This window comes from Coregonus lavaretus (assembly GCF_964263955.1).
Source record: "Coregonus lavaretus genome assembly, contig: SUPER_35_unloc_3, whole genome shotgun sequence".
Lineage (NCBI taxonomy): Eukaryota > Metazoa > Chordata > Actinopteri > Salmoniformes > Salmonidae > Coregonus > Coregonus lavaretus.
Window position 1 is genome coordinate 2,120,778 of NW_028167179.1, and position 27,223 is coordinate 2,148,000.

At 43.1% G+C, this 27,223-nt stretch overlaps 3 protein-coding genes across 3 annotated transcripts; 1 reads left to right on the plus strand and 2 right to left on the minus strand.

The window, feature by feature from the left end:
• Positions 1-2,165: 2,165 nt before the first annotated feature.
• xpa (xeroderma pigmentosum, complementation group A) lies at positions 2,166-10,009 on the plus strand (the record flags this gene model as incomplete). The annotated part of the gene is made up of 5 exons (XM_084188806.1): positions 2,166-2,451; positions 7,756-7,861; positions 8,152-8,317; positions 8,718-8,835; positions 9,412-10,009. The coding sequence occupies 5 exons, from the start codon at positions 2,166-2,168 to the stop codon at positions 9,564-9,566; spliced, it is 831 nt and encodes a 276-aa protein (XP_084044932.1). The 3' UTR covers positions 9,567-10,009.
• Positions 10,010-11,967: 1,958 nt separating this feature from the next.
• saraf (store-operated calcium entry-associated regulatory factor) lies at positions 11,968-17,013 on the minus strand. Its single transcript, XM_084188891.1, has 7 exons — positions 16,800-17,013; positions 16,261-16,445; positions 15,894-16,074; positions 15,468-15,746; positions 13,431-13,680; positions 12,960-13,054; positions 11,968-12,649 (listed from the first exon to the last, which is right to left on the minus strand). Exons 1-7 carry the CDS (start codon positions 16,936-16,938, stop codon positions 12,624-12,626), a joined length of 1,155 nt encoding a protein of 384 aa, XP_084045017.1. The 5' UTR covers positions 16,939-17,013; the 3' UTR covers positions 11,968-12,623.
• A 1,690-nt stretch (positions 17,014-18,703) lies between these two features.
• Positions 18,704-26,866, minus strand: LOC311110307 (protein WWC2-like; the record flags this gene model as incomplete). Its single annotated transcript, XM_084188843.1, has 9 exons — positions 18,704-21,762; positions 22,241-22,368; positions 22,913-23,164; positions 23,405-23,497; positions 24,187-24,354; positions 24,559-24,793; positions 25,306-25,421; positions 26,094-26,255; positions 26,668-26,866. Coding segments are annotated over 9 exons (1,420 nt in total), but the record flags the coding sequence as incomplete, so codon positions are not given.
• Between the last annotated feature and the right edge of the window lie 357 nt (positions 26,867-27,223).

A 27,223-nucleotide genomic window follows, 5' to 3' on the forward strand; every position in this document is an offset into this window, starting at 1 on the left:
AAGCCTAGACCTCAATCCTATAGAAAATTTGTGGGCAGAACTGAAAAAGCGTGTGCGAGCAAGGAGGCCTACAAACCTGACTCAGTTACACCAGCTCTGTCAGGAGGAATGGGCCAAAATTCACCCAACTTATTGTGGGAAGCTTGTGGAAGGCTACCCGAAACGTTTGACCCAAGTTAAACAATTTAAAGGCAATGCTACCAAATACTAATTGAGTGTATGTAAACTTCTGATCCACTGGCAATGTGATGAAAGAAATAAAAGCTGAAATAAATCATTCTCCCTACTATTATTCTGACATTTCACATTCTTAAAATAAAGTGGTGATCCTAACTGACCTAAAACAGTGAATTTTTACTAGGATTAAATGTCAAGAATTGTGAAAAACTGAGTTTAAATGTATTTGGTTAAGGTGTATATAAACTTCCGACTTCAACTGTAGATGACCAGCTTATGTACAACACAGTAATGTACATTTACATTAAGTGGTTTGTAAGGATGGTAAATTAATACTGCACAAAAAGTGGTTGTTTTCCATGTTATTTGATCAAGAAAAATATTTAATTTGATGAGGATGTTTTGTGTCTTTGAACATAACTTTGCACCTTTTGTTGTAAATGTTTGAGGACAGGGTTTTGTTCTTTTTGGATCCCGTTAGAATGACAATCACAGAGAAAGGGACAGGGCAACAACTCTTACAATTCCAACTATTGAATCCTGCAAGATACCGTTCTTAATTATACAACTACTTTTTTGCCAAAGCAGAGATGCTGAAAAATTGTTTTGTTCTCACTACAGATGTCTATATCGGTCTGCTAATACTAGTAATGGCCCAGTGTACTACTTTTGTGAACACATATTTTTTTTTTGTGTAAATATTTTTTATTCATATTTTTTTTATATTCAGATTTTTCAGGGGGTGCTGCAGCATCATCATCATCACCCCTAGTTCCTGTGGCTATGCCTGGAATGGCTCAAGAAGGAGGCTAGACTGTTCTGGAGCGGCCAGCGAAGAGTTCAGATCTGAATTACATCCCTAACCTATGGCGAGCGCTGAAAACAACAGTTGGTGGAGGGCACCCCTAAAACATTGAAGAATTAGAGCAGTTATCTTGGTCAAAGGCTGTGCAACCAAGTACTAGCTCCTGGGTGCCAATAACTTTACCCATGCCATTTGTCATTTTCTAAATTAAAATTGTCAACTTAAGTTTACAAAAATACAATTGGTTCTGCAGTGTTGAAAATCCAATAACAAGGTGTGGAGACCAAACGTTTTTTTTCTTCAATTTCAACTTATTAGAGAAGAAATAGGTCATTCTTTAAGAAAGTTGCAAGGGTGCCTATATATTTGGCCACAATTGTATGATTGAATTGTTGACAACACACTATATTATGCAACATAAATGGGTTAAACCACATTTCATGCCCCATGGGGTCAATAATCAATATTCAGACTAAAGGTTGCCTTTAAAATAATACCTGTAATAGTAATAAAATAAAACACTTTTATTATCTCAAAATGTAGTCTGAACATGTGGGAAACATGATGGAAATTCAAGAAAAACATTTTGGTGGATATTGCACACTATACACCACCTGAAAACGCATTCATTTCAATGTAATTGAATATTCATGTTTTGTCACACAAAATTACCATAGTTTTCCCAAATTCAACATCAGTCCTCATTTAACAATGCTTACCTAACTATGAAAGCCATTGAAGCAGACCTAAAGTAATTTATTTAATATATATATTTTTATAAGCAAAAATGTTATGCAAATTGCAATTCTAATCCTGCTTGACTTCTCAACCGCCTGGTAGAGCTCTGTAATTTCCAAATGAAACATAAAGTTGAAAAAGTTTTTATTTGAGTTGTTCATAATAGGAATTTACAGTGAAATAACACATTTTGTTCAACGTGTTTTTCAAGAAGTGACAGTTAAGATGTGGCTTTGTTTTTGTGCAAAAGCGCAGGTGGATTGCCACTCTAACAGCTGTGCACGGGCTAAAAAAACAAGACCAAAACATCTCTGCCCTCCTTTCAACCCTGCCAGCTGTCTTTCTGGTAAACATCTTAAATGTATTGCAATTTCTAAGACGCTGGAGAGTGTAACCTACAGCGATCTAGTGTAACAGCCAGCTAGCTCCAGTCCTGCGTTTTGGGATGGATCTGTTGGAGCCCCCCACGCCGATGAGTGATCATGCTGCTTCTCCTCCTTGGGTGTCCAAATCCAAGAACTGCGATCTGTCCCCGGCTATGAGAGCCAAAATCGAACAGAACAGACAGCGGGCTGTGATGCTGAGGCAAGCCCGCCTGGCCAGCAGACCATCGGCTGGAGAGGGGGGTGGAACCTCGGCTAAAGTCGCCAAGACAGTCGACTCTGGTGGAGGGTTCTTCATTGATGAAGAAGAGGAGGAGCAAAGGACAAAGAAAGTGGTGCATCAACCAGGTATGTGGATTTATAATAAATTAAACATTGCTGGGGGCATCAAGGTATTCATATTTGTTGCATTATGTAATCTCTCTCATCTGTCAAGATGTCAGATGTGAAACAGAGAAAGGTGTATTGGTGGTTCATGTGCGCCCCCTTGTGGATTCATGTCATACCACATGCCAGTTGCTGATTGGAGTTTGTTTCTTTCAATCAGGTAAAACTAACTACCTGCTACAGTAAATAATGGCCATAATAAATTATTTACGGCATACGTGACAACCAACCACTATCTGAATGACTAGTAACTCAGTGTTTGACTATAGCATCTTGGCTGAACTCTCCTCCTAGCACTCTTTCCAAACTGATTATAAGTTATATATACTGTGTGTGTGTATATATATATATATATATATATATATATATATATATATATATAGGTACTGTATATATATATATGGTACTGTGTATATATATATATATATATATATACAGTGAGGAAAAAAAGTATTTGATCCCCTGCTGATTTTGTACGTTTGCCCACTGACAAAGAAATGATCAGTCTATAATTTTAATTAACAGTGAGAGACAGAATAACAACAAAAAAATCCAGAAAAACGCTTGTCAAAAATGTTATATTTGACCCCTCTGCAAAACATGACATCACAGAGGTCAGACGTTTCTTGTAGTTGGCCACCAGGTTTGCACACATCTCAGGAGGGATTTTGTCCCACTCCTCTTTGCAGATCTTCTCCAAGTCATTAAGGTTTCGAGGCTGACGTTTGGCACTCAAACCTTCAGCTCCCTCCACAGATTTTCTATGGGATTAAGGTCTGGAGACTGGCTAGGCCACTCCAGGACCTTAATGTGCTTCTTCTTGAGCCACTCCTTTGTTGCTTTGGCCGTGTGTTTTGGGTCATTGTCATGCTGGAATACCCATCCACGACCCATTTTCAATGCCCTGGCTGAGGGAAGGAGGTTCTCACCCAAGATTTGACAGTACATGGCCCCGTCCATCGTCCCTTTGATGCAGTGAAGTTGTCCTGTCCCCTTAGCAGAAAAACACCCCCAAAGCATAATGTTTCCACCTCCATGTTTGACGGTGGGGATGGTGTTCTTGGGGTCATAGGCAGCATTCCTCCTCCTCCAAACACGGCGAGTTGAGTTGATACCAAAGAGTTCCATTTTGGTCTCATCTGACCACAACACTTTCACCCAGTTCTTCTCTGAATCATTCAGATGTTCATTGGCAAACTTCAGACGGGCATGTGCTTTCTTGGGCAGGGGGACCTTGCGGGCGCTGCAGGATTTCAGTCCTTCACGGCGTAGTGAGTTACCAATTGTTTTCTTGATGACTATGGTCCCAGCTGCCTTGAGATCATTGACAAGATCCTCCCGTGTAGTTCTGGGCTGATTCCTCACCGTTCTCATGATCATTGCAACTCCACGAGGTGATCTTGCATGGAGCCCCAGGCCGAGGGAGATTGACAGTTCTTTTGTGTTTCTTCCATTTGCGAATAATCTCACCAACTATTGTCACCTTCTCACCAAGCTGCTTGGCGATGGTCTTGTAGCCCATTCCAGCCTTGTGTAGGTCTACAATCTTGTCCTGGTAATCCTTGGAGAGCTTTTTGGTCTTGGCCATGGTGGAGAGTTTGGAATCTGATTGATTGATTGCTTCTGTGGACAGGTGTCTTTTATACAGGTAACAAACTGAGATTAGGAGCACTCCCTTTAAGAGTGTGCTCCTAACCTCAGCTCGTTACCTGTATAAAAGACACCTGGGAGTCAGAAATCTTTCTGATTGAGAGGGGGTCAAATACATATTTCCCTCATTAAAAATGCAAATCAATTCATAACATTTTTGACATGCGTTTTTCTGGAATTTTTGTTGTTATTCTGTCTCTCACGGTTCAAATAACCTACCATTAAAATTATAGACTGATCATTTCTTTGTCAGTGGGCAAATGTACAAAATCAGCAGGGGATCAAATACTTTTTTCCCTCACTGTATACACTACCGTTCAAAAGTGTGGGGTCACTTAGAAATGTCCTTGTTTTCCATGAAAACATACATTAAATTAGTTCGAATAGGAAATATAGCAAAATGCATAGGAAATGTTGTCATTGACAAGGTTAGAAATAATGATTTTTAATAGAAATAATAATTGTGTCCTTCAAACTTTTCTTTCGTCAAAGAATCCTCCATTTGCAGCAATTACAGCCTTGCAGACCTTTGGCATTCTAGTTGTCCATTTGTTGAGGTAATCTGAAGAGATTTCACCCCATGCTTCCTGAAGCACCTCCCACAAGTTGGATTTGCTTGATGGGCACTTCTTACGTACCATACGGTCAAGCTGCTCCCACAACAGCTCAATAGGGTTGAGATCCGGTGACTGTGCTGGCCACTCCATTATAGACAGAATACCAGCTGACTGCTTCTTCCCTAAATAGTTTTTGCATAGTTTGGAGCTGTGCTTTGGGTCATTGTCCTGTTCTAGGAGGAAATTGGCTCCAATCAAGCGCCACCCACAGGGTATGGCATGGTGTTGCAAAATGGAGTGATAGCCTTCCTTCTTCAATATCCCTTTTACCCTGTACAAATCTCCCACTTTACCACCACCAAAGCACCCCCAGACCATCACATTGCCTCCACCATGCTTGACAGATGGCATCAAGCACTCCTCCAGCATCTTTTCATTTGGTCTGCGTCTCAGAAATGTTCTTCTTTGTAATCCGAACACCTCAAACTTCGATTTGTCTGTCCATAACACTTTTTTCCAATCTTTCTCTGTCCAGTGTCTGTGTTTTTTTGCCCATCTTAATCGTTTCTTTTTATTGGCCAGTCTGAGATATGGCTTTTTCTTTGCAACTCTGCCTAGAAGGTCAGCATCCCGGAGTCGCCTCTTCACTGTTGACGTTGAGACTGGTGTTTTGCGGGTACAATTTAATGAAGCTGCCAGTTGAGGACCTGTGAGGCGTCTGTTTCTCAAACTAGACACTCTAATGCATTTGTCCTCTTGCTCAGTTGTGCACCGGGGCCTCCCACTCCTCTTTCTATTCTGGTTAGAGCCAGTTTGCACTGTTCTGTGAAGGGAGTAGGACAGAGCGTTGTACAGGATCTTCAGTTTCTTGGCAATTTCTCGCATGGAATAGCCTTAATTTCTCAGAACAAGAATAGACTGATGAGTTTCAGAAGAAAGTTATTTATTTCTGGCCATTTTGATCCTGTAATCGAACCCACAATTGCTGATGCTCCCGATACTCAACTAGTCTCAAGAAGGCCAGTTTTATTGCTTCTTTAATCAGCACAACAGTTTTCAGCTGTGCTAACATAATTGCAAAAGTTTTTTTTAATGATCAATTAGCCTTTTAAAATGATAAACTTGGATTAGCAAACACAACGTGCCATTGGAACACAGGACTGATGATTGCTGATAATTGGCCTCTGTACGCCTATGTAGATATTCCATTAAAAATCAGCCGTTTCCAGCTACAATAGCCATTTACAACATTAACAATGTCTACACTGTATTTCTGATCAATTTTATGTTATTTTAATAGACAAAAAAATTGCTTTTCTTTTGAAAACAAGGACATTTCTATGTGACCCCAAACTTTTGAACGGTCGTGTATATATATACAGTACCAGTCAAAAGTTTGGACACACCTACTCATTCAAGGGTTTTTCATAAATTTTTACTATTTTCTACATTGTAGAATAATAGTGCAGACATCAAAACTATGAAATAACACATATGGAATCATGTAGTAACCAAAAAAGTGTTAAACAAATCAAAATATATTTTATATTTGAGATTCTTCAAAGTAGCCACCCAGTGCCTTGATGACAGCTTTGCACACTCTTGGCATTCTCTCAACCAGCTTCACCTGGAATGCTTTTCCAACAGTCTTGAAGGAGTTCCCACATATGCTGAGCACTTGTTGGCTGCTTTCCCTTCACTCTGCGGTCCAACTCATCCCAAAGCATCTCAATTGGGTTGAGGTCGGGTGATTGTGGAGGCCAGGTCATCTGATGCAGCACTCCATCACTCTCCTTCTTGGTCAAATAGCCCTTCCACAGCCTGGAGGTGTGTTGGGTCATTGTCCTGTTGAAAAACAAATGATAGTCCCACTAAGCCCAAACCAGATGGGATGGCGTATCGCTGCAAAATGCTGTGGTAGCCATGCTGGTTAAGTGTGCCTTGAATTCTAAATAAATCACAGACAGTGTCATCAGCAAAGCACTCCCACACCATAACACCTCCTCCTCCATGCTTCACGGTGGGTACTACACATGCGGAGATCATCCGTTTACCCACACTGCGTCTCACAAAGACACAGCGGTTGGAACCAAAAATCTCCAATTTGGACTCCAGACCAAAGGATACATTTCCACCGGTCTAATGTCCATTGCTTGTGTTTCTTGGCCCAAACAAGTCTCTTCTTCTTATTGGTGTCCTTTAGTAGTGGTTTCTTTGCAGCAATTCGACCATGAAGGCCTGATTCACACAGTCTCCTCTGAACAGTTGATGTTGAGATGTGTCTGTTACTTTAACTCTGTGAAGCATTTATTTGGGCTGCAATTTCTGAGGCTGGTAACTCTAATGAACTTATCCTCTGCAGCAGAGGTAACTCTGGGTCTTCCTTCCCTGTGGCGGTCCTCATGAGAGCCAGTTTCCTCATAGCACTTGATGGTTTTTGCAACTGCACTTGAAGAAACTTTCAAAGTTCTTGAAATGTTCCGTATTGACTGACCTTCATGTCTTAAAGTAATGATGGACTGTTGTTTCTCTTTGCTTATTTGAGCTGTTCTTGCCATAATATGGACTTGGTCTTTTACCAAATAGGGCTATCTTCTATATACCACCCCTACCTTGTCACAACACAACTGATTGGCTCAAACGCATTAAGGAAATAAATTCCACAAATTAACTTTTAAGAAGGCACACCTGTTCATTGAAATGCATTCCAGGTGACTACCTCATGAAGCTGGTTGAGAGAATGCTAAGTGTGTGTAAAGCTGTCATCAAGGCAAAGGTGGCTACTTTGAAGAAACACAAATATAAAATATTATTTGATTTGTTTAACACTTTTTTGGATACTACATGATTCCATATGTGTTATTTCATAGTTTTGATGTCTTCACTACTATTGTACAATGTAGAAAAAAGTAAAAATAACGAAAAACCCTTGAATGAGTAGGTGTGTCCAAACTTTGGACTGGTACTGTATATATATATAAATAAGAGCGTCTGCTAGCCTGATGTATGTGATGTAGACAGTGTTGAGCTTTACTGCTCTCTCTGACTGTCCTCCTAGCCCCGGTGATAGAGGCAGACTACCTGGTGTGTGATCACTGTGACAAGTCGTTTATGGATTCCTACCTTAGCAACGGCTTCAATCTGGCAGTCTGTGACAACTGCAGGTAAAACCAGTGCTGTTCCTTCTTGTGTCAATGACATCAGAATATGCAACTATACAGATATTGTATTACTTATACTAGCCTTGTATTTAAGCTTCAAGGGTATAAGAATAATAGCCTGGTCCAGATGTATTTGTGCTGTCTTGCCAACTAGTCATTGTCACGCACCCCACTATTACCATAGGAGTTGGTAAGACAGCACAAACTGATCTGGGACCAGGTTATAAGAATAGAGGCTGCAAATGAGCTAGTATACTATATTTTCTCTTTCCACTATGAATGTCCCCCACCAGAGACTACGAGGTGAAACACAAGCTGATGTCCCGTACGGCGGCAAAGCAGCTCTACCTACTGAAGGACTGTGATCTGGACCAGAGGGAGCCAGTGCTGAGGTTTGTCCTGAGGAAGAACCCACACAACCCTCACTGGGGAGACATCAAACTCTACCTCAAGCTGCAGGTAGGACGAGCTAACAGCCATTATTACTGCTTCTAAGTCGCTGCTTTTCCTCATCTTGGCTGTGTCTGATGCCTCCTCCTACGTGCTTAGAGAGGAAGGTGAGGAAGCAAGGCTTTGGTGGCTAGTGAAGTTTTCAGACACAGACCTTGTCTTCACTTGTCACTGTACTAGTGTTCCCCTACTATTGTTTACAGCCACCCCCTAATGTGTTAGTGGGTCGTCTTTATTAGGCACCAAACAGAAGAAAGCATACTGAGATAGGGAAGGAATACCTAAACTCGTCTAGAATACATTTTTATTATCATTTTCCATTTCAAAACGTTTTATGTTGCGTGCCCTAATGAACATGACCCAGGTGTATTTACGTTAGATCAGTAAACATGTTGTGCTGGGTTTCCAGGTGGAGAAGCGCTCCTTAGAGGTGTGGGGCTCCGAGGAGGCCCTGGAGGAGGCTAATAAGTCCAGAGAGGAGAACAGGGAGGTGCAGAAGCAGAAGCGCTTCAACAAAAAGGTCAAAGGTCAGTAACACTGATTTTGTAAATGTATTTAACATGAATTAAATAGTGGGATTGAGACAGACAATAGGCTTTACAGACAACAGAACGACTGTGTTGTGATCCTCACTCGGACACAACACAACTGAATCATGAAGTCACCTTTTTCTCTTTAAAAAGCTTGCAGAAAGATGCATTAATATAGATAAAACCTAGCACCTCCAGTGGTTTGTACTAATCAGGTGATGCAAAGATGCATTAATATAGGTCAAACCTAGCACCTCCAGTGGTTTGTACTAATCAGGTGATGCAAAGATGCATTAATATAGATAAAACCTAGCACCTCCAGTGGTTTGTACTAATCAGGTGATGCAGTTTTGTTTCTTTATTATTGACTTGCACACTGAGCTTGCCAGTGTCACGTGATTATTCAGCTTACCGTATTTTAAGTCAATAATAGTGAAACAAACTATATTAAATAAATACAAATTAACCAAATAATTCCCACACACCTGCAACAAGTACCCTCAAATGTGCGACTGCTTTTCTTATTTATGTAGTGACAATTTACTGTATTATGATTTTGGCTGTTGTGGCCAGAGCTGCGTTGTGCGATGAGGAGCAGCGTGTGGACAAAGGGAACCAATGTTCACCAGCACCAGTACTGCCCTGAGGAACTAGTGGATGAAGAGGATGATCTCTACAGGAAGGTCTGTAACACCTGTGGACATGAACTGACCTATGAGAAGATGTAGCCTGGTGTCCTTTAAAGTTAGTTTTTTGTGGACCACTGGTAGACACCGGACGCGTAAACTGACATTCAAATGACTGTTACCTTGTACTTGACACATGCCTTGAAGCGAGGAGGCCTACCTGAAATCATGTCTCAGTACATGCCATACACAATACAGATATACATCAATATTTATCTCTTACAATCTGTTGTGTTGTGCTCAGAAGATGGTGATAGTTGTTATACTATAAAATATCAACTGTTAATATGCTTAACTTCCCTTTTCTATAGACCATTTGTAAAATCATGTAATATGTCAAAGGATCTGCATGTCTGAAATTACTTTTGTAAATGTAATGAAAATTACATATTTTTCCATAATGTGATCACTTTTTTTGCAATAACTTGAACATTTAGTTGGATTACTGTGGATGGATAAAGACAGGATACAATCCGGAGCGCGGAAGATCCACGTTGTAGCGGTAAATTAACTTGCGTCATTATTCTGAGGTTGGTGGTTCAATCCCCATTTGCTATTTTTCACAATTAAAAATATTTAAAGAGAACATTGAAATGTTAGATAATTTGTGGGTCAGATAAGATCTGTGTTCTGTAATTCTGGGCCCAGTTTTTCCGATCACATAACTTTTGAAAAACTGGGCCCAGATGAGTCAAAATTCAACTGCTTAGCCTTCCCTGAGTATAAAGAAACAATGTGATGATGTTGGGAAAATGTGCAGGTGGCTGAGCGGTTAAAGCAACTTTCTTAGTACCCTGAGGTTGTGGGTTCTAATCTAGATGTACAATATGTGCTTTTGACTGTACTTCACAATGTCAAATACACCAACCTGGTCTCAGAGCATTTCGTATTATTCTGTACGTAAATCCGAGACACTACATTTAGTATGATATGTTACGTTTCATATGGTATGTATTAATTTGTGGATGTCCATCATCCATTTCGTATATGTTACCGCCCCGTGGTTCCAGAACAGCAGTGGTTATGGAGGGAAACCGCTGGAAAAAGTAGGAACAGATTTTAAAAGCACTAAGTGACTACTTTTTCCAGAGGTTTCCCTGCATAAACGCTGCTGTTCACAGGAGGGAGAACCGCAGGACTTAACCCCCATTAGTGGTCACGGTCCACCAACCATCAGTGAGTGTCAATGCAACCACACTCACAGGATCTGCCTGGGCTTGAACCTACAACCCTGCGCTTATACACCAAGTGTATACTAAGAGGCCACTAGGTGGCAACATGGGAGCTGTAAATAGCAGTCTGTTAGTGACCTCTACTGGTCAGGTCCATAGTCCAAGAAACACCTGGGGTGTATTTATTACGCCGATTCTGTTGCAAAAAAAAATTTGGTGTACAAAATAAACAATTTACTCCAAAACATTTAGCAAATTCAGTTAGGTCCCTCCCCGTTTTTGTTTCCATTTGGTTCTTAAACAATAAACGGTTTCGCAAGATGTAATGAATACAACCCAGGTGCGGGAGCTTGAGGCAGACAACTGGCCCGAAGACAACCGGCATGGGGTGGAACTGGCTGGAGAAGACTACCAAGAACAGAGAGCTCTGTGGGAGAGTCGTCTCTAGCCTATGCAAGGGCTAGATTCTACCAGATCCGCGCTAGCCGACACCCGCATAGCGGCTGTTTTGGCGGTGTCGGTGGAACTGTGTTAGAGCCTTCAAATCGACAAGCGGCTCCCGGCATTATACATCATGGACATTGCCATTGCCTGCAGCTAATTTCCTGTAAAAAGACAAATGTCCATGGCTTATGACATGGGGGGGGGGGGGGGGGGGGTACGCCAGTCGCATGCAGCCGTGTTTACAAGTTTGAACACTGGAATGTGATGTAATCTACACCTCGATTAGGCTGATAGAAATCCTCATTATTTTCTTCAATTTAAGTATCATTATTTCTATATAGCCTACACTTTCTCGTTCGGAACTTTTAAAGCGAGTGGGACGGGTGTGGCTTTGTGAGAATGACTACACGAGCAGCCACTCACTGATTTGACAGCTCCAACGCAGTTACACCTCCGACATATCGCGTAAATAAATAATACGATCTGCTGTGCAGGTGTCGGTTATCCCGGGTTAACGCTGAATTGATTGACTCGAGCCCATAGTTGTCACCCAGCTTCAGTTCGAGGTTGGATACAGGGCATCTATAGGCCAGTCGTGTGGGTCAGACAGCTCTCCCTCAGACACTGGGCAGAATCACATCAGAATGCAAACACAGCCAAACCCTGGACAGATCAACTAGACAATAAGGCCACACCTCTGAACTCACCTCACCTTAAGCTTCCATCTAAACTGTGCAGACGGATATTCATGTCTTAAACAACTTCTAAAATCGTCATGAATGACTTCACCCTAAGAGATAACACAACATGATCAAACACCAAACATATACCTCATAGTACATTTATGAAAAACATCATCCTCAAACTGTCAATACATTTTATCAAAATAATTTATACAGTAAACATTTTCTGTTTTGTTTGTTTTTATACGAGAAAGAAAAGCCTTATACATACGACCAGCTGAGAAATTCAGCAATCCTACAATTTCAATAGCAACAAAATGTGACTGTACTGGTATTCCACTGCCACTGAAGAACACATTCACAGCAATCTGATGAATAAACCAGAAGAAAATGCATATACATAATTCCTTCTGAAGGAATTTTAGAAATTCACAGATTAAAAAAAAAAAAAACATCAAGAAAATATAATTTGCATTAAATTCAAACGCAAAATAAAACAAGTTAAACTGCAAATGTTCCTATGGTTTTAAGGACACAGGTGACCATACAGGTAAGGTATCAACTGTTAGTGGTATTATTTTCTAAAACAATTATACAGTCCTATCCCGCAGACTGAACATTTAAGAGTTCTTGAGTCATTCCAATCTTTCTTGACATATCAATCAGTGTGATATTCACAATTCCACATCAACCACACCAATTTAAGTACAGACCGTCACCTATGCTTGTCCCAGATCCCTGATGACATCACTTGCTGTTCTTCTGACATCATGGAAAGCTGCCAATGGCCTCTTGCCCATCTATCTTCTCTTGGTCCCTCCAAAGCCTGACAAAAAGGAATCAAAAAGCCATCCTAAGAAAAAAACTCACCCATTCCATAGAGTACCTGTAGCAGCAGGCCGTGGGACAGAGTAACTCCGTGTTGAACTGAGAATAACTTAATGATTGATTTATACAAACATGTTGTACTGTATCCACACATATACATTTTTATTTAGACGTCTATTTTACAGTAATACACAATTTAGCAAGATAATTCTACTGATTTTATTACATTGATTTGACAATTTATAAACTACACACCAGTACATACAGATGCTCTGGCTACATTAGTTATAGTAGTTGGGCAGCAGTACCTGAAGCAGCGCGTGTTCCGGTGCTAGGGGCTGGGGTCGGTGGTGTCCTGGGCGCAGAGTAGTTTGAGTGGGTGTTTGTGTACGGCGTCTGGCGTCTACAATAAACAGGGAGAGGAAAAAACATGACCAACAACTTTAAAAAATGTCTAGTGATCGTCATGTCCTACCCCTTCTCTAAGCCCACCAACCTGCATGTCCACACTACATGCCCATCCCTGTATGACAGATCCTTCCCCAAGACGGATCATCAAGACACCGTAAACCAAAGGTATGCACACACAGCCCAATGAAATACACTGCCATAGATTACACCAGTGTTTCCCAACTCCTCGAGGGCCCTCAACAGTACACATTTTTGTAGCCCCGGACAAGCACACCTGATTCAACCTGTCAAGCCCTCAATGAGTTGAGTCTGTCCGGGGCTGTTGGGGGTACTGAAGGAGTTGGGAAACACTGGATTACACCACTGACCTTTGGCTCCCAAACAGATAACCGAGGACTCCTCCAGTCCCCATCCCAGTCCAGAATCCATTCCCTGTTCCTCCAGCAGCACGGGCCCCTGCTCCTGCAAAGTGCTGCTGCTGCTGTCCGCTGTAGTCACTGCGGAACCCGTACCCAGGGTTGGCACCGTAGCCAGCAGAACCAGCATATCCTCCAGCAGAACCAGGGAACCCAGAAGCACCTGGGAACCCGGAAGCACCTGGGTAACCTGAAGAGGAACCTAGGATAGAGAAAGATACCATTTACAATCAGTGACAGCCTGGTCCCAGATCAGTTTGTGCCGTCTTGCCAACTCCTATGGTCATGCCAATTGGCAATACAGCACAAACCGATCTAGGACCAGGCTACATACAGTGTCGTCTGAAATTATTCAGACCCCTTGACTTTTTCCACATTTTGTTACGTTACTGCCTTTTTCTAAAATTGATTAAATATTATTTTTTTATCTGCAATCTACACACAACACCCCATAATGACAAAACTAAAACAGTTTATAATTTTTTAGAAATGTATTAATCCTAAAAAACAGAAATACCTTATTTACATAAGTATTCAGACCCTTTGCTATGAGACTCAACTGAGCTCAGGTGCATCCTGTTTCCATTGATCATCCTTCAGATGTTTCTACAACTTGACTGGACTGTGGTAAATTCAATTGATTGGACATGATTTGGAAAGGCACACACCTGTCTATTTAAGATCCCACAGTTGACAGTGCATGTCAGAGCAAAAGCCAAGCTATGAGGTCGAAGGAATTGTCCGTAGAGCTCCAAGACAGGAATGTGTGAAGGCACAGATCTGGGGAAGGGTACCAAAACATTTCTGCAGCATTGAAGATCCCCAAGAACACAGTGGCCTCCATCATTCTTAAATGGAAGAAGTTTGGAACCACCAAGACTCTTCCTAGAGCTGGCCGCCCGGCCAAACTGAGCAATCCGGGTACAAGGGCCTTGGTCTGGGAGGTGACCAAGAACCCGATGGTCACTCTGACAGAGCTCTAGAGTTCCTCTGTGGAGATGGGAGAGCATTCCAGAAGGTCAACCATCTCTGCAGCACTCCACCAATCAGGCCTTTATGGTAGAGTGACCAGGCTGAAGCCACTCCTCAGTAAAAGGCAAATGACAGCTCGCTTAGAGTTTGCCAAAAGGCACCTAAAGACTCTCAGACCATGAGAAACAAGATTATTTGGTCTGATGTAACCAAGATTTAACTATTTGGCCTGAATGCCAAGCTTCACGTCTGGAGGAAACCTGGCACCATCCCTACGTACGGTGAAGCATGGTGGTGGCAACATCATGCTGTTGGGATGTTTTTCAGTGGCAGAGACTGGGAGACTAGTCAGGATCGAGGCAAAGATGAACGGAGCAAAGTACAGAGAGATCCTTGATGAAAACCTGCTCCAGAGCACTCAGGACCTCAGACTGGGGCGAAGGTTCGCCTTCCAACAGGACAACGACCCTAAGCACACAGCCAAGATAACGCAGGAGTGGTTTCGGGACAAGTCTCTGAATGTCTTTGAGTGGGTCAGCCAGAGCCTGGACTTGAACCTGATCGAACATCTCTGGAGAGACCTGAAAATAGCTGTGCAGCGACGCTCCCCATCCAACCTGACAGAGCTTGAGAGGATCTGCAGAGAAGAATGGGAGAAACTCCCCAAATACAGGTGTGCCAAGCTTGTAGCGTCATACCCAAGAAGACTCGATGCTGTAATCACTGCCAAAGGTGCTTCAACAAAGTACTGAGTAATGTTGCCTAATGTGATATTTCAGTTATTTTATAAATTAGCAAAAATGTATAAACCTGTTTTTGCTTTGTCATTATGGGGTATTGTGTGTAGATTGATGAGGGGAAAAAAACAATGTAATACATTTTAGAATAAGGCTGTAACGTAACAAAATGTGGAAAGATTAAAGGGGTGTGAATACTATCCGAAGGCACTGTACCTGAACCCTAAATATAAGCAAGGGTGTGTAAGCAGACGTGGTAGGTGTATAGACTTTAGCCCACCTGTGAAGTCTGGCTTGAATCCAGGAGGTGGTGGCCCATTGGGATTGTGGGTATTGGAGCCGTTATCAGGGAACTGCCCGTTTTGTCCTAGATTCGTCGGTCCACTCAGGAAAAGCTTGTACACACCATAGGCCAGAAACAAGAGCAGAGCGACTACCAACAACCCGCTGGAATCTCCCTCCCCTGTAGAACTCTGTTGTCTGTTGTTGCTATGGTGATGCTGGTTGTTATTGTCTGAGGAACCCTTAAAGAAGCTGGAAGCGAAGTCACTGAAGCCACCTGGGAAATCATGGTTTTGTTCATTGGTATCAAACGGAAGAAAACGTACTGAAACAGGGAGGGAACTTGTCCAATAAGACACTCGTTATTGTTTTCCGTTCCATAACGTTTTGAAACATTTCACAATGGTGTGTACTAATGACCCACCTGTTGAGCCGTGTGAGCCCCCCTTGTGCCTCCTATGGCCTTCCTCAGTCAGCTCCAGTGAGTACTCCAGTCCACACGAGCCCTTCAGTATGTAGGCATCATCTGGATGGTTGAATCCCTCACAGCTGACCTCTATCCGTCCAAATTTGTAGGCGTTGTCCATGTCTGTTTTGCACTCCCACTGAAAGTGAAACAAGGATCTGTAAAATCTGGCACTCTTTTCATTTACCTTGTAAATGTAGGCTCGCCTGGTCCCAGATCTGTTTGTGCCATCTTGCCAACTGCCAACGGTCATTGTGCTAGATCTGGGAGCAGGCTAAATGTAGCGCTACACCCTTTTCCTCCATCTGCAAGTGTTCAGTCTTACCTGTGCGTCGACTCCGTCCCAGCCTTTGTTTGTGCATTGAACCACTTCAGGAATGAAGGATCCACAGCCGGCTGAGCCTCCAACACACTGCAGCTGAGGTACAGGGCTACTGCGTCTGGCAGTGGTGTACTTCCCCTTATACAGGGTGAGTACCTGCACGTCTCGGAGCAAAACACTACCTGGAGCTGTATAGAGAGAAATAATTATTCTCCATTCCAGGCATTATAAGGCTGAGCAAATAGGCTACAGATGTAAAACGTATGGCAAATTGGCAATCCTCAACAACCTAGTCATTATGTGTAGAATGTGTTTATAATATAATGTTGCCTAAGCCTCCCTTGTATGTATTGTGGATCTTCGATCTTTACGGCACAAAAGCAAATTCTTCATCATGAACACTAATATCCACCTGCCTAGCTGGCCATTTCTTAAATTGGTACAATGATATTTGAGCTATAATGCTGTAGCCTAAACGTTTACCAAGAAAGAGAACTAGATTCTAGAAAGTGACTAGCTATTATGCGGAAGTAAACACTGACCGTCATTCCAACTTCTGATGTGAGCTACAGAGAGGAAAAGCAAAACGACTTGAAGCAATCCCTTCATCGTTGGTATTCGTCCACCAAATCCTTCAGACGTCGTGGTGTGTAGTCTGTTATAAATTCTCATTTGAATCATATGCTGGGCAAAAAAAAGAGCTAAATTTACCTGACTGATGAAACCACAACTTCCGGGTGTAACGTAATCTGTTTTGAGCAGGAATGAGCCAATCACGAGCAAGCACGACAGTGCTGTTATGTTCATTGCTCCGTGGCGCCCTCTAGCGTACATATCTAGGTAGCTAATGATCGAAAGAGGATTATAGTCATATGATGCAACACAGTATGTGGATGTTTCTATTAAGACAAATGTGTATTTTTAGGCCAGGCTAATTGAGATGGTGTTTATCCAGATTACGTTCCTTTTTTATCCATATAGTCTTGCTCTATGGCCTCTTCAAAGCGGAATGTGATATAAGCCCAATGTTCCTATGACTGGAATTAATACTAATACTGCCCTTGATAAATGTGAAATCAAAAATACTCTGACAAGGTTGTTTGTTTCAGTTATCAATATTTTATTATATATATATATATATATATATATATATATATTATCAATTTTGTGTTCACTCTAGGCTAAATCCTAGAGTAAAATCTGGTTCAGTCTGCTTTCCACCAGACACTGTGATATGTGCTTTAGGTTATTGTCCTGCTGAAAGGTGAATTCAAGGCCAAATCTACACCGGAGTTGCTTACCAAGAAGACAGTGAATGTTCCTGAGTGGCTGAGTTACAGTTGAATACTTACGTAAATTTGATATTTCTGTATTTAATTTTCAATAAATTTGCAAGAATGTCTAAACATGTTTTCACTTTGTCATTATGGGGTATTGTGTGTAGATGGGAGAGAAAAACATATATTTTGAATTCAGGCTGTAACACAAAATGTGTAATAAGTCAAAGGGTATGAATACTTTCTGAAGGCACTACATACAGTACATACAGACAAAAGTTTTTTTTGCAGTATTACTTTAGTGCCTTGTTGCTAACAGGCTGCATGTTTTGGAATATTTTTATTCTGTACAGAAGTGGAGACTGCTGAGGGGAGGATGGCTCATAATAATGGCTGGAATGGCATCAATGGAATGGTATCAAACACATCAAAGATGTGGTTTCCATGTGGTTGATAACACTCCATTGACTCCATTCCAGCCATTATTATGAGCCGTCCTCCCCTCAGCAGCCTCCACTGCTGTACAGGCTTCCTTCTTTTCACTCTGTCAATTAGGTTAGTATTGTGGAGTAACTACAATGTTGCTGATCCATCCTCAGTTTTCTCCTTTCACAGCCATTAAACTCTTAACTGGTTTAAAGTCACCATTGGCCTCATGGTGAAATCCCTGAGCGTTTTCCTTGCTCTCCGGCAACTGAGTTAGGAAAGACACCTGTATCTTTGTAGTGACTGGGTGTATTGATTCATCATCCAAAGTGTAATTAATAACTTCACCATGCTCAAAGGGATATTCAATGTGTGTTTTTTTATTTATTTTACCCATCTACCAATAGGTGTCCTTCTTTGCGAGGCATTGGAAAACCTCCCAGATCTTTGTGTTTGAAATTCACTGCTCGACTGAAGGACATTTACATTTTAGTCATTTAGCAGACGCTCTTATCCAGAGCGACTTACAGTTAGTGAGTGCATACATTTTCATACTGACTTACAGATAATTGTATGTGGAGTACCGAGATTAAGTAGTCATGCAGAAACCATGTTAATGTTATTATTGTCCATGCAACTTATTATGTGACTTATTAAGCACATACTCCACATACTCACTTACTCCTGAACTTATTTAGGCTTGCCATAACAAAAGAGGTTGAATACCTATTGACTCGAAGACATTTCAGCTTTTCATTTTTTATTAATTTGTAAAAATAAATCGAAAAACATAATTCCACTTTGATATTATGGGGTATTGGCCAGTGACACAAAATCTCAATTTAACCCATTTTAAATTCAGGCTGTAACACAACAACATGTGGAAAAAGTCAAGGGGTGTGAATACTTTCTAAAGGCACTGTAGGTCAGTTGTATAAAACATATTTTATATCAGTGTGGGTCTCTAAACTAGTTTATCATCAGCGGGGAAAAAGTGGGTTAACATTTGATCCATCCATAAGTTGCTAATTAAAAAGGTCCAGTGGGGGTGTGTCTGTACAGAACCAAAACATAAATAATACACAAAAAATAAATACACAGGAAAAATAAAGTCCAAACTTTTCTGCCAACCCGTTACACAAATCCATGTTTCCATCTTTGTTGTCGATATTGTGAGGCAATATTGCATTGGTAAACTAAACGGATGTGAACAAATTTGATTGGAAGTGCCATATATATCTCGAGTCCAGGGGTAGCTATACAAACTAAGTATGATACCACAGATACTGTTTATACTCACAGTTCAATCAGATGTTGGCCCCTATTCAAGCCTCTCAGAGTAGGAGTGCTGATCTAGGATCATGTCCCCCTTCTTCAATACCAATTAAAAGTCTAAACTAATCCTAGATCAGCACTCCTACTCCGAGAAGCGTTTTGAAGACAAGCCTTGTTGTTCCTTAGCTATCAGCTGTTAAAAAAGCAAAGTAAAAACAATACTGTTTGTTCTCTATGGTTTACAGACACACAAACAAAACATTTCATAGACACAAAATAAAGAGAAGAAACCACAAAGGTCAATCGTTGTCCTATTATTCAGAAAAATAGAGCAGGAGACTCATTGGGGAAATAATAAATATAATTAATTACTGGAGTACAACAACACATTATTATACAAAGAAACTGAAGTATACTGAATATTATAGCTTTCATGTATATGATAAAACCAAAAATGCTTGATTTGACTATGTCTGCTCTGAAATGCCACCCTGTTTTCTATACAGCCCACTGCTTTTGACCACGGCCCATAGGGCTCTGTGCTTTTGACCACGGCCCATAGGGCTCTGTGCTTTTGACCAGGACCTATAGGGCTCTGTGCTTTTGACCAGGACCTATAGGGCTCTGTGCTTTTGACCAGGACCTATAGGGCTCTGTGCTTTTGACCACGGCCCATAGGGCTCTGTGCTTTTGACCAGGACCTATAGGGCTCTGTGCTTTTGACCAGGACCTATAGGGCTCTGTGCTTTTGACCAGGACCTATAGGGCTCTGTGCTTTTGACCACGGCCCATAGGGCTCTGTGCTTTTGACCACGGCCCATAGGGCTCTGTGCTTTTGACCAGGACCTATAGGGCTCTGTGCTTTTGACCAGGACCTATAGGGCTCTGTGCTTTTGACCAGGACCTATAGGGCTCTGTGCTTTTGACCAGGACCTATAGGGCTCTGTGCTTTTGACCAGGACCTATAGGGCTCTGTGCTTTTGACCAGGACCTATAGGGCTCTGTGCTTTTGACCAGGACCTATAGGGCTCTGTGCTTTTGACCAGGACCTATAGGGCTCTGTGCTTTGACCACGGCCCATAGGGCTCTGTGCTTTTGACCACGGCCCATAGGGCTCTGTGCTTTTGACCAGGACCTATAGGGCTCTGTGCTTTTGACCAGGACCTATAGGGCTCTGTGCTTTTGACCACGGCCCATAGGGCTCTGTGCTTTTGACCAGGACCTATAGGGCTCTGTGCTTTTGACCACGGCCCATAGGGCTCTGGTCAAAAGTAGTGGACTACATAGAGAATAAGGTGCTATTCCAGACACTTAAAAACACTGGAAGGCTGGAAATTACATGATTCGGGTCCAGTATGTTTCCTATATTGTCTTTGTTCTAGTCCAGAGAACCTATTTGTAACAAAAGGCATTTTAACAAAGGCATTAACACAGTTACAGAGGTTTTTTTGTTCATCCAAACAGGTAGGAAAGGAAAACCAATCTTACAAATGAAGTGATTTACAAAATAGCCTGGTCCCAGATCAGTTTGTGCTGTCTTTCCATCAATGACAAAAACCACAGGAGTTGGCAAGACAGAAAAAACATATCCTGGACCAGGCTATTAACTGACAAAACATTTAACTGTAAAATTGAGACTAGTGCCCGGTGAACGCAGTAATAATTAGCGTTGCGGCGGGTCGGTGTGAAAAATCCTAAAGCCACAGAACAGTATCAGTGCAGTATCTCAGAGACAGATAGAGGTGGAAAAGCGGTTACATTACATTCACAAGGTTTATGTTTGTTTTGTTCTGAATGAGAGAGAAAAAAATTGCAGAGCACCAGCTTTGGACAGAAGACATTATATATGATATACTGTAGTAGGTCACCTTCTCTCTCTCACACACACTTAGCTAACACTGATGCCCAATACCAAATCAACCCCTAGCCCCTACCCACGATACACCTGTGGAGATCAGAGAAGATTGGATGGATGTAATAAATACTAGCAGAAGGCAAAGTGGCGTTATTACCATATGACTTACACCTATCCAATCCTGTTAGATCTCCATAAGAGTGTAGGGGATAGGGGTTGATTTGGGACTGAGACTCTCAATCTACCCCGCACCCTGCCCTGTGGTGCAGTTCCACCACAGGACACCAGAGGGTGACAAACACACACATTCTCACACACACACACACACACACACACACTCTCCTCCCCCCCCACACACACCACTCTCCAACACACATTATAAAACTGTACAGAAAAATCACGAGCAGAATACAAGTACCAAAACAACTCTATTTTGGGTTTCTCCTGATATAAGAAAGCCATTATTTTGGTTCTTTTTTTTTTTACAAGATAGTATTCAATTACAACTTATTATACAAATGCATAAACTATAGTGTACAAACTATTAGATTGTTTTCATTCAAAGTAACTACACTATTAAAATACTTCATTGTTTCACTATGTATTCATACATCATCAGCCGGTAGGGATGGTATATTGATCTTAGCTCGTGTGAAGTAGGCCATCTTCTCCCTGCAAAGAGAGAAGAAATGGGTATCAATCCATCAAATGTATTTATAAAACCCTTTTTACACCAGCAGTTGTCACAAAGTGCTTATACAGTAACCTGACCATCAAGGCCTATCAGGATGGAGCATAACAAGTTCAGAGACTACAGCCCTGTTTATACCTGCTTCGTACATTATCTTCTGAATATGCCCACATTTTTTGACATATTGTGATCTAATTGTGATCAGATCTTATAAATGTAAACAGACAAGATCAGGTCACGATCAGGACAAGATCAGGACGAAGGATGCATGTTAACGGCAGGTATAAACACGGCTTATATGACCAGTAGGGTCAGTTATCCAAGATGGCGAGACAAGATACAAACAGTTCACACCCTATGGTCAAATAGCTGTCCCTAAAGGCATAGGGGCTGGACGAATGGACGAATGGACGAATGGACGGACGTCCGTCCGTCTGTCTGTCTGTCTGTCTGTCTCACCTGAAAGACTGGACCTGCAGGGGGACCTTCTGGCTCTGCTCTCTTAGCCGACACACGTCTTTGGAGGCCCTCCTCATCAGCTTCTCAGCCCGCTGCTCCTGACGCTGCTGCTCCTTAGACTGCTCCGCCTGGGACGGAGACAGAGGAAGTGTTCATTGAATGAGAGAGACTGATTTAATCGAGAGAGAGAGAATTCCATAAAAGTGAGAGCAATAAAGTATTTTCCTTCAGTTCCTCTGAAATGCAGGATACAGTGTCTTCCGACTGATGTGTATTCTGCAAATGAATGTTTCATTCTTTATGCCAAATTCAAGTTGTGACCTGGGCAACGTTTTATTTCTTTTTAAAGGGTCACTTCAGGTGAAAGCAAACGGCACCAGATTATACAGCCATTAAGTCTCTTCAGTGCCTAATCAAGCCTGAGAGAAAACCTGGGGCCAGAGGGCTGGCATTAACTGCCGTTAGCTGCTATTAGTGAGAGTGGCTGATGGCATCATGGCATGGTAGGGTGCCTGAAGGGACATAAGGGGGTACAGGGTACCCTTACCAACCATCTGACTGCCATTTAAACCATTCCAAAACATTGTGATGTCGAGTGGCCTTGGCCTAGGAAATTAGCCATGTGTATGCATGTGCATACTGTATATATCATATGTCTATCCAGCCACTTACCTGTCTCTCGGCCTGCTCCAGCAGTCTGTGAAACCTCTGGTCGTGCAGCACGGATCCAGGCAGCTCCGTCTCTCCCCGGGCCTTCAGGGCCTCCAGGTGGGCCTTCAGGTCCCTCAGGGCCTGGAGCTCGTCGTTCAGACGGCTCTGACGGGTCCGCGACGCCTGGAGGGCCAGCTCCAAGTCCAGGGAGGTCCGGCTGTTGGTCTCTCCGGCTCCGCCACGCCTCCGCACCACCACCGGCTGGCACAACGTCTGAGGGAGGGGGGAGAGAGGGCGAAAGAGCAATGCATAAATAGTTGCTTCCTTATATTGCACATAGTTGAAGAACATTCTCAGCATTGCTCTTCAGGTTATAACGAGTTTCATGGTATTTCTTGCACAGATCTGTGCTCTTTCGCCTGATGGAAATGTCCCCCTTTATTGACAAAATCACTACCATTAAGTTAACCGAAACTGAATGCAAGATAAAGAGATAACAAATGTTCTACTCACCCTCTTAACCCTTAGGCTGCGTCTCTCCGAGGTGTTCCGGACAAAAGGGCACTTTTTGGATAATGTGGAGCTGTCGCTATCACTCCGGTTCAACTGGAAGAAGAAGGAGAGAGAGAGGGGGAAGAATGGAAAACAGGAACATCCACTAGTGTTAGTCTGTGAAAGCTCTGTGGTAGTTTGGTATTTGGTCTGGGATTGGGGGTGTGTGAGTGTGTGTGTGTTTCTGTGTGTGAGCGTGTATTTAAAAAATGACACCTCTATCCGAAGTGCGACCCGACCCCGGATTTGGCACGGTTGCCATTTTAACGCCCAGGAAATCGATTTTTATTCTACAACAGAGGAAGGATACTGTAGTGTTAGTGTCAGACTGTCTGATTTGAGCAGTCAACCCCCTGGGCATCTTCCAACAGACACCCCATGTCTCAACCACAAAGTGGCACTGCTGCCTCTATATCCATGACTTTAGAGATACATGCACAACTGGGTTCCAACTGGGGTTCCAACTGGGGTTCCAACTGGGGTTTCAACTGGGGTTCCAACTGGGGTTCCAACTGGGGTTCCAACTGGTGTTTCAACTGGGGTTTAAACTGGGGTTTCAACTGGGGTTCCAACTGGGGTTTCAACTGGGGTTTCAACTGGAGTCCTAAGAACTGTTTCCCTCTCTGTGTGCTGTAGATGTGAATATTGTCAGGGCTAAATTCATGCAGTATTTACACATTTCAGTGGGCGTGTAGTGGGCGTGTGTGTATGTGTGTGTGTGTGTGTGTATACAACCCACTCACCCTGCAGATGTACTGGTTGCGCTCCCCGGGGGAGAAGGTTTGAGATCTCATGATCATACTGTTCCGTACGAAGCCTCTCTGAGCGCTGCGTGGTCCTGGTCCCAGACTGGGTCTGTCTTTAGGCCTCACCGCCACACCACACATCTCTGTGTTCGTCTCTGCATCCACCTGGACAAGGTTAGAGTATATTACAGCTACAGAGACATGCAAGTAAGGCAAGAAAATGGGTTCTCTGTATGTGTGTGTGTCTAGATCTAAAGGGCTCTGGGTTCCACATTAAACACACCTCTCGAGGCTAGATTTCTCCATTCAGCCGGGTGTGTGTGTGTGTGTGTGTGTGTGTGTGTGTGTGTCAGAGCACACGCGGCTTACCAGCGTTGGTCCTTCATTTGCCTGAGGGAGTCTCTCTTTACATCTCCTCTCCTCCTCTTCCTCTCTGGTTGGCTCTTCTCGACACTCCTCCCGCTCTTCTCCTCCATACGCCTGCCCAGATCCAGCAAACCTCTTCTCTGCCTTGACAGAATCTTTCCTCTCCTCTTCCTCCTCCTCTTCCTCCTCCTCCAGTCCGAGGACCAGTTGAGCGCTGTCCTCTCCCAGCATGCTTAACCTGTCATGAGAGGAGAGGTCAGGGGTCAGCCATATTGTTACATGCAATACAACCTGTCTATTAAAAATGTTACGGTGTGTTTGCTCACAGTGAGAAAAATATCACCCAGGGGGTATGTTTGAGTAAAATGTTGATGTAGCCATGTTGTGTGTATGTCTTGAAAGTAAAACCCTAAGGTGTTTTTTAAATTGATTTTAAAACATACAATCTACCAGCAGTGAAGCCGCTCAACATTTACATCACATTCAGTCATCTAAACGTCTCCCGTCCAGAGCAACCCACAGGAGCAACCAGGGTCAAGCACCCTACCCAAGGGCACGTCGACAGATCTCCCACCAAGTCAAAAGGTGTTTGTAATGGTTATAAAGTGTCATCTGTGCGTGTCAGTACCATTGGTCTCTGTCCATGTCCAGTTGGCTCTGCCTCTCCACCTGTGATATGTGTGTGTATTGAGACTAATGTTGTTTGTAATGGTAGTAAAGAGTAGGTTGTGAGGGACAGTGTGTCAGTACCATTGGTGTCCGTCCATGTCCATCTGGCTCACTCTCTCCTTCTCCTCCAAGGCCAGCTCCTGTTCCACTGCCTCTAACTCACTGGAGGTCCTCTGCAGCAGGGCCGACACCGCGTCCTGACAACATACACACAACACAATATATGACGAGGCGCCACTACAGCCTGGTGTTCGATCCCGGCCGTGACCCGGGAGCCCCATAGGTCGGCGCACAATTGGCTCAGCGTCGCCTGGGTTAGGGGAGGGTTTGGCCGGGGGGCTTTCCTTTGCTTATCGTGCTCTAGCGACTCCTTGTGGCGGGCTGGGCGCCTGCAAGCTGACTTCGGTCGTCAGGCTTCAGGGTTAAGCGAGCAGTGTGTTAAGAAGCAGACCGGCTTGGCGGGTCATGTTTCGGAGGATGCATTACTCGACCTTCGCTTCTCCCGAGCCCATTGGGGAGTTGCAGCGAAAATACAAGATCGTACTACCAATTGGATATCACGAAATTGGGGAGAAAAAGGTGTAAAATTACAACAACAAAAAAACACAATCATTTACATTTTATAACTTTCCATTTGACTTTTGTGTGCTGCCATCTGCGGTTGATACAGCTATTGGTGACTGCGTAGATTGAGGCCTCCACTAGTCATTTCTCCTTCAGTAGAATATAATGCATGTTCTGTATAATATAACCTGCATGCAGCAGTGAATTCCAACTGATCTCCAATCAAAGTGAAGTGGACATATCCAGAAACATATAGACTGAGGCAGGCAGAGTCAAGTGGTCTGAAGTGGTGGAGGAGGACTCACCATGTCTACGGGTCCTGCAGTGTGCTGCTCTGGCCCAGGGCCGGGTCTCTCCTGGCTGGCCTCCTCTGTCTCTCTGGTCCTCTCACTGGTCAACAGGTTGTACCACACACTGGTCATATCCCCACTCACTGGCAGCTCTGCCAGACTCACATGGGCTCCAGCCTAGTGAGAGAGAGAGAGAGAGAGAGAGAGAGAGAGAGAGAGAGAGAGAGAGAGAGAGAGAGAGAGAGAGAGAGAGAGAGAGAGAGAGAGAGAGAGAGAGAGAGAGAGAGAGAGAGAGAGAGAGAGAGAGAGAGAGAGAGAGAGAAGGGGGGGGTGACAGGAGAAAGATAATGACAAAAAGAGTGTTTGTGAGAAAGTGTCTGTCAGTTCGTCCGCCCATCTCTGGTCACATCCTTTGCCCTGTCCCAGTAGTAATGGTTGACGCTGTTATAAGCAAGCAATATGTTGTTGTGCGGTAATTCTACAGTGGGGGTGTAGTATTAGCTCGATATCTGTATTTAGTTAACTGAGTGTTGGTAGGTGCAACAAAGGCTGTTGGTAAGTGTGTTTGTGCTGTGCATTGTGTATGTACCAGGCAGTCCTCGGTGCGTCCGGGGCCCACGGCGCAGGCGTCGATGCGGAGCGTCTTGTGCCGGAGGACGCTGTGCGGCGCGGCTGCCCTGAACACCTCGTTGAACGTCACGCTGTCAGGCAGCGCCACGGGCACCACACGGGTCCTGAACAGACTGCTGATGTCACTGGAAGACGGGAGGAGCGCCACCCGGATGTATCTGTTGGGGGGAGGGTGGGGAGGAAGAGAGAAAAGAGAGTTATACAAATACATATATTTTTTTTAGTTCACCTTTATTTAACCTGGTAAACCAGTTGAGAACAAGTTCTCATTTACAACTGCGACCTGGCCAAGATAAAACAAAGCAGTGCGATAAAAAACAACAACACAGAGTTACATATGGAGTAAACAAAACATAAAGTCAAAAATACAACAGAAAATATATATACAGTGTGTGCAAATGTATCAAGTTATGGAGGTAAGGCAATAAATAGGCCATAGTGCAAAATAATGACAATTTAGTATTAACACTGGAATGATAGATGTGCAAGAGATGATGTGCAAATAGAGATACTGG